At 47.8% G+C, this 8,271-nt stretch overlaps 1 protein-coding gene across 2 annotated transcripts in view; it reads left to right on the forward strand.

Annotated features, from left to right (window-relative positions):
• LOC137429591 (serine/threonine-protein phosphatase 6 regulatory ankyrin repeat subunit C) overlaps positions 1–8,271 on the forward strand; it is a 237,591-nt gene that overhangs the window by 108,107 nt on the left and 121,213 nt on the right. For both annotated transcript variants that reach the window (XM_078779599.1, XM_078779598.1), the window contains exon 6: positions 496–583. In XM_078779599.1, coding sequence (XP_078635725.1) covers positions 496–583 — 88 coding nt within the window. The remainder of the gene's footprint in view (positions 1–495; positions 584–8,271) is intronic.

The raw sequence follows: 8,271 nt of genomic DNA on the forward strand, positions 1-8,271 counted from the left end.
GTGTCACATGGTTTCAGAGTTATGACGTTTTTAAGCATGAACCTTTAAAACCGAGCCCCTCCCTCATTTTTGATCCAATCGAGGGGAAACTTCACAGATCTGTTCACATGTCAGTCTACTAAAATGTCCTTTTGGAATTTGCGATAGGGCACGTGGTTTGGCAGATATCGTTAATTAAACGAATTTTTTTTTTTTTTTAATGGATATCTTGAATCGCTAGTACCTCAGACCATGAGTTGGTAATTATATAATTCACACAGTGCAATACATGCAGGCTGCTCCACGGAGCGACCTAGCGGGCTTATCAACGAGGCGAGGCGTGACACACGTGTCTCAGCATACCTCAGATCAAGTTTGAAAACCAGCATCAACCGTGCATAAATTTGCATATTCGATCATTTTTGAGAAAGTTGTGGCACTTTGAACTTTGGTAGGGGACATGTATTGCAGTGCAATACTCAGAATGCCTGTTTATATATGCACTTTTCCCTGCAGATGCTCAGCTTCCTGTTGTCCAAGGGAGCGAACATCAACGCCTTTGACAAGAAGGATAGGAGGGCTGTGCATTGGGCCGCATACATGGGTAAGCAACTGCTTGATTTTAGCACCACCTGTAGTGTGGCTATTTGCTGCTCTCTTATGACATGTGAAGGTTAATTGAGCAGGTAAACACCAAGATGGATTGTTTACTTCATTGCAAGAGAGTAGCGGGAAAGGGAAAAAATGCAGAGTATGCTTGAAGGTTGGCAAATGTTGAAAATATACCATGGTTAATAAGTATATATATAAGTATATATTTGGGCAAAGGATTGTTACCTCCACCACTGAAGGATTACGGAGGTTATGTTTTCACCCCTGGTTTTTTCTTTATCTGTTTCTGTCTGTGAGCAGGATATCTCAAAAAGTTAGATGGATTTGGACGAAACTTGGTGGACAGTTTGGGTGTGTGACAATGACGTATTGATTTGGTTTTGATGAAGATCTGAATCCAGATCTGGACACAATAATTTTAAATGTCTGAAAATGTGTGGTTCAAAGGGGAACTGGACTCGTTTACATTTATTTTTTTGTATACACAGTCAAGGCTCGTGGAAGAGCTAGAACATAGAACGGATCACGACCTAACTTACCAAAAGGAACAGCAGGAGAAGGGGGAAACGCCATCAACAGGGTGGAGGGAGAAAATAGATGGAGACGGACAAACAAGAGATGCAGGTAACGGTGAGGGGTAGGAAGAACACAAGGGGTGGATAAGATGGATACAGAAGCAAAATTTATGGAGGGGTGAGGGGTGGGGGGATTTAACGGGTGTAGAAAAATTATGGTTTTGGGTGGGAGGTGATTTGAGATGGTGGTGCACAGCTGACGTTATAGATTATTTTGTGTTTTTAATATAGTTGTTTAATATAGTTTTTAATACATTTGTGGTCCCAACATTCACTTAGTCGTGGCCATAAATATTGGCACCCTTTGAACTTTTTTCAAAGAATGCACCATTTCTTACAGAAAATTGTTCAAAGAAAAAAATATTTTGGTATCCACATATGTATTTCTTTGGCTTGCAGTGGAACAAAACAAAAAAGCCTGAAAAATTATTAAATCTTAGTTTATTCCACAAGGAAATCGTAAAATGGCTCGGACAATATTATTGGCACCTTTTAGAAGTTGTTAGAAATAATTAGATTTCAAGCAGGTGATTCTCCTTTAATTTAGAATTGAACTCACCTATGGTATAAACAAACTGCAATATAAACATAGGAGCAATACCCCTGGCGCTCACCTGGTAGAATAAACAGCATACTGTAGTATGATTAAAGGTATTTTAAACCAATTTCAATGGTTGCTAGAAGACAGGGCAGCATGTCGAATCATACAAACATAATCATAACACTTTAAACAAACAAACAAAAAAAAATACCTATTTTGGGGGGCAACCCCCACCCACCCTCACCTTCCCCACACCCCACCCCGTGTACCTCCTCAGACCACAATTTTTCCAATGCCTTGAACAAACATTGGGACATCACGGATGATGAAGGTGGTAATATTTCATCGAAATTGTGTGTATAGGTTCTTAGAAAAAAGCATATACCTATTTTGTGGGGCAACCCCCCCACAGACCCTCAAAGGGGCAGATTTTTTTTTAATGCTGTGAACAAACTTTGGTACGTCACGGGGGGTGAAGGTTGTGGTCATGTTTCATCGAAATTGTGTGTAGTTTCAGAGAAGAAAGAAATTATTTCTTTTGGGGGGTCAAATATGGACCCACTTTGACCCTCTGTAGTGCACAGAGGGAGCTGCAGATGGAGGAAATGTTGAGTTGGATCTTGGAGATGGCGTGAAGCTGGAAGGTGTGAAAACATTTTGTTACTTAGGGGACATGCTGAATGGAGAAGGTGGATCAGACTAGGCAACGGTTGCTCGAGTGAGATGTGCATCGAAGAAGTTTTGGGAACTGAGTGGCGTGCTGACGAGGAGGGGAGTGTCGTTGAAGCTGAAGGGAAAGGTGTATGCTGCATGTATGAGAAGTGTTATGATTTATGGGAGCGAGACATGGGTAATGAACGTAGAGCAGCAACGAAGGCTGAAAAGGGTGGAAATGCAAATGGTTCGGTGGATGTGCAGAGTATCGTTGAGAGAGAGGAAGACAAATGATGAATTGCGAAATATGATGGGAATAGAGCCTGTGATAGATGCTGTGAAGAGAAACAGTTTGAGATGGTTTGGTCATGTGTTGAGGAAGGATGAAAGTGACTGGTTGAGAAGAGTGATGGAAATGAATGCAGAAGGAAGTAGAGGACGGGGAAGACCGAGAAAGACTTGGCTTTCATGGGTGGTGAATGTCATGGGTGGTGAAGGTTGTGGTCAACTTTCATCGAAATAGTGTGTTTCAACACCTGCTTCTGCATTCGTGACCCTATGCTACGCGTTGCATTTCACTGCCGCATAAAAATATTTCGCTGCACTATAAGAAAGCTGTGTGGCATGTCCCATAGTTTACACTATAAACCAAGCTGCGCAGCATGTCCCAGTTCCACCATTTGCATTATAAACCAAGTTGCGCGGCATGTCCCAACAGCTGCTTGAGACGTCATCCCCTGCAAGTTACTGTACAGAATGAAAACGTTTTACCGCATCTATTAACAGCTGCTCAATATGGCATCATCCGAGCTGTTACACAATGAAAACACTTCACCACATCTACCACCAGCTGCGTAGACGTTCTTACATGCGAGTTACAGAATGAAAACACTCCACCGCATATATCACCTGATGCGTAAGACATTATGCCCTGCGATTTACACAATTGAAACACTTCACCGCATCTATTCCCAGCTGCTGAATGCTGCATCACCTGCAAACATCCCCCACGAATAATGGCCATACTCAACCACCTGCAGCTACACACAAAGCCCGCATGACTACTTATGTCCACCGTATCCTGTGTCTCCATTCTTCTCATCCCATTGCTTTGACCTGCGTTTTTTTACTCTTGCTCTGCTCATCATTCGATCATGGCTCCCAAGCGCAAGACCAGTGCCGGAGAAACGTTGACTGCCAAGAGGCAGAAGAATGTGACGAGGCTGAGCCAGGAAGTGGAGCTGCTGGACCGGCTTTGAGAGAAGAGAATGTGGCATCTGTGGGCAGGGGCAGGCATTATGGTGTGAATGAATCCACCGTTCGCTACATATGGAAGAATGAGAAGTCGATCCAAGAAAGTGTTGCGGGAAGTGCTGTACCGAGCACCAATGTGGTTTCCCAGGTCTGGGACATCCACATAGAAAGGATGGAGAAGGCTCTCAGCATATGGAGAGAGGACATGCACAAAAACATGCCTTTGAGTGGATGTCTCATTCATGCAAAGGCAAAGCTTATTTATGTGCATCTGGCTGGTGTGGGTGGCGCGAGTGCGGATGGCATGTGTGTGAGTGGCACTAGCATGAATGATGCACTGAGCGATGCGTGAGCGATGCGGGTATGGGCAGCCCCAGTTCATTCGGACCGAGCAGGGGATGGTTTCACTGCTTCATCGAGCAGTATGGTCTCCGCAATGTCAAAATGACAGGCGAGGGTACTTCCGCGGACCACAACGCTGCTAAAGCGTTCGCTGCTTAACTCGCGCAGCTGATCGACGAGAATGGGTACCTGCCAGAGCACCATCAACACGTGCTTGCTGTTGTAATGATCAAGGATACAACAATGTCTCAGATCATGAGTTGAATCGAAATCAATCCCTAGCAATACCTGGGGAAGAAATCAGCAAATATAATATCAGTACTCAGCATTCACCTGAAGCAATAATAAGTATAACATTCAAGCACATCTGAATCAATAATGGGTATAACATTCAAGCACAAGCAAGCGCTGGGCAAAGTGATTCTACGTACCGATCTAGACATGCACACACAATATATGGCACAGGAGTGTCCGCGGCACGTAGTGTCCAAGATCTTTATAGCAAACGCGCAGCGGCCAAAAGTCGCATGACACCTGGGTTCGAACTTAGACACAATTTCATGACATACTCCCCGGCGTTAAAACTACACTTCTCCCAGAGGATAGAATCAAGCTAGCAAGCGATATGGCAGTGCAGAAGCACTATAGCGTGCAGATGATTACGTAAAGCAGTGAGCCATGTTAATCCCAGCCGAAGTGATCGGGACGGCGAATCTCTCTCCCGGCACGCGTTTGATACACGTCTGGGGCTTCGACCGCGTGTCCGAATTCACCCTCGTCGGAATAACCGCCTATCTCGGGTGATGGCGGCGGAACCGCGATGTCGATCGGACCCTGCGCATGAGGGGCGGGGTTGACGGCGAATTCCCCATCATCGGATTCCCCTGGCTGAGCTCCGGCCTAGCGGCATCCCGGCATGGAGCAAGATGACACTCCGAAACAGTTGACTCGCGTCTGTCTGGCAGAAGCACGCGAGCGTGGTCGGGATTGGCTTGGAGAATCTCAACCTTGTCAACGAGGGGATCATATTTACTCGGGCGAACTGTGCGTTTGAGGAAAGCCGGCCCGGGCTCGGCAAGCCAGCCCGGCAAGGGTCGAATAGCACCTGTACGGCGCGTGTAACGAAACAGACGATCGTGAGGAGTTTGATTTGCAGCGGTGCACAACAATGTCCGGATCAAGTTTAACGCCCCGTGTACCATCCAAGTCCATCGGTCTAGTCCTAGACCGTTCTTTCCATATAATGCCATTAAATCTTTCCACCTGACCATTCGCCTGGGGCCTGTACGGAGTGGTATAACTAGAAGCGACATTTCACTGGAGCAAAAAGGTTCGCACATCTTGGGACAAAAACACAGCGCCGCGCTCGGTGTGTACATAACCCGGATTCCCGAACATGGAAAACAGAATCTTGCCGGCACCGGATGACCGTTGCTGCGGTCATGTCCTTACACGGAAAAGCAAAATGGGAATCTGCTGAATTCGTCCACTATCATGAGGAGGTAGCGAGAGCTAACCGAAGCCGGTAGACTCGAAGCCGGTAGGGGCCCTTTGAAGTCCATAGACAATTTCTCCCACGGCCTAGTAGCCTGGTTCAGCGTTCCCATTGGTAGATTATAGAAACGGGGTTCGAATTCAGTGCAAACGGAACAAGTGCGACAAAGACGACGAATGTCCTCAACAGAGTAGGGCAAATTGCGACAGCGCACATAATGAGCGAGACGAGTCACACCGGGATGGCACAATGTTTCATGCAGGACACATAGATCCTCAAAGGAGGTTAGACTTGCGCACACAGCTGGTCGTGATAGTGCGTCCGCTGCGAGATTATCTCGTCCCGGGCGATACTTGATGCGAAAGCAATAACCTGCCAATTCTTTATGCCACCGAGTGATTTTCTCGTTCTTAATGCACTGGGCATGGCGTGTATCGTACATAAAAGCGACACTTTGCTGATCAGTGATGACCTCAAAACGCTTGCCAAGCAAATACGGTCTCCAACGCCTAATAGACTCAACAATGGCGTACGCCTCCTCTACTGACGAGTGACGTCTCTCCGCGGAGGAGAGAGTCCTTGAAAAGAAGGCCACAGGTTGCCCCCCTTGAGAGAGTGTGGTGGCTATCGCGTGGTCCGACACATCGCTTTCCAAAACAAAGGGAATTTTGTCATCTATAGACGACACGGCGGCATCAGCTATGTCCGACTTCAGTCCATGGAAGGCGGCCTTGGCATAGTGACACATGGGGAACACTTTACAATCCACAAGGGGACGAAGCTTTTCGGAGAAATTTTGGACCCACTTTGAATAATGTGCAAACAGCCCGAGGGCGTGCTTCAAAGAAGCACGATCGTGGGGAGGGGCCATGTCGAGCAAGGGTCGCAGCCGCTCTTTGTCTGGAGTGATTGTGCCCTGGTTCAAGGTGTACCCCAGGAGGTCTATTGTCCGAGCGGAATAGCAACATTTAGCCTCGTTCAGGGTCAGACGGTACTCAAGCGCAACCTTGAGGAAGCATTGCAGATTAGCATCATGATGAGCTTGATCGTACCCACAAACCGTTAGATTGTCCAAGTAAACAAAGACATCTGTTAGGTGTTCCTTAGCAATTATGTCATCAATGGCCCTTTGGAAACATGCGACTCCGTTTGTGACTCCATAAGGCAAGGGCGTAAACTGGTACAACCGCTGTCCGGATTTGAAGCCAGTGTAAATGCGATCGGCCTCAGCAATCAGAATTTGATGATATGCACTGCGGAGATTTAAAGTGCTGTACACCGCATACTGGGCCACCTGTCGGACCAGGGAATCCAATCCCGGGAGTGGGTAGGTGTCCAATTCCGTAAACCGATTAATCGTCTGCGAGTAGTCAATTACCATGCGTTTGTGATGATTTTCAGTCTGGACAACCAAAACTTGAGCTCTCCAGGGCGATCGACTAGGTTCGATTATACCCTCTTTTAGGAGGCGACTAGTCTCCTCAGCAATAAATTGCGTATCAGCCCGGGAGTATCGGCGCGGGAAACAACGACAGTGGTTCTATTTCCATCCCGGCCAGAGCACACACAGATAGAGTATTGTCACCTCCAAATTCCATTTCTAACCGACCATGACGACAGAGGAAAATCGTGACCCAACAATACTTCTGCACATAACGTTGATAAGACCATTAAATGAACATCCGGAAACATTTGGCCATTGATCACTAACTTCACCCGGCATTCTCCTTTAGTACGCATCCATAGTTTTTGGGAAGCCATGAAAATACGGTGCGAAGTCCCGAGAATCGGCCAGCCGTGCTGCTGGACGAGTCTCATGTCAACATAACTTTCAGTCAAAGGCATTTGCCCTCTGTCCCTCAATCAGCACCGGAACTACAGCGCTGGACATTCCGGGTGGCCCGGAGGACGTCGAGACATATAGTGGTGGCGGTCGGTGGGCCCGATGTCAGCCAGCGTCGCGCGTGAAGGTGATCGAGGCCCGCGCGGTGAGGCGATCCCGGTCAACGTCGAGCGTGGTGCCGTCCGAGCCCCGCGCGATGAGATGATTCCTTTCAACGTCGAACGCGGAGCCAATTGTGCCTCGGGTGGTGAGAGGCTCATGGACAGCGTCGAGCGTGTACGCCGACCTCGTGACGCATGGCATACTTTTGCAAAATGGCCTTTCCGAGAACACAAATGACACGTCGCTTCCCGAGCCGGGCAAACTGACCTCAAATGATTCCTATTTCCGCAGTAAAAGCACTTTGCGTTACTCCCAGCAGAAGGGGCCACGGTAGCAGCGGCTGTCAAGCTCGGGCTTGAAGCTTCCGCAGTCTCCTACGCCAGCGGAGGATCGGCAACCGTGCGCTCCACAGTAGCATCACTCTCCACGGTTACGGCTGCCGTAACGTACGGCCGACCGTAGGCCTCAGATTGCGTCTGCCTCGTGAAGTACGAGGGCCAAATCATGGGCCGTCTGTGGCGTCAGATTTGGCGTTTCCAGCAATCTCTGTCGTATTATGGGCGAGTAGATTCCCGAGACAAAATAATCGCGCATAATATCATCACACACCTGCTCATGCGTTCGGACTTCAGCAGTACAGTTTTTAGCTAAACGGCGAAGTTCCTGAACGAAGTGGTCAATGGATTCCGATGGGTCCTGTCGTCGTGAAGCGAGCTGGTAGCGAGTGTAGACCACACTCCTGGTCTTAATGTAAATTCGGCGTAGCTCGGCTACAGCGGTGTCATAAGTATCACAATGAGAAATGAACTCGTAGTTCACGTGAGTGAGTCACGTGTGAATGTAGAACAGCTAGCCTGATCTCTTCCGTGAGGTC

The sequence above is a fragment of the Myxine glutinosa genome, chromosome 6 (genome assembly GCF_964187855.1).
Source record: "Myxine glutinosa chromosome 6, kmMyxGlut1.1, whole genome shotgun sequence".
Taxonomy (NCBI): domain Eukaryota; kingdom Metazoa; phylum Chordata; class Myxini; order Myxiniformes; family Myxinidae; genus Myxine; species Myxine glutinosa.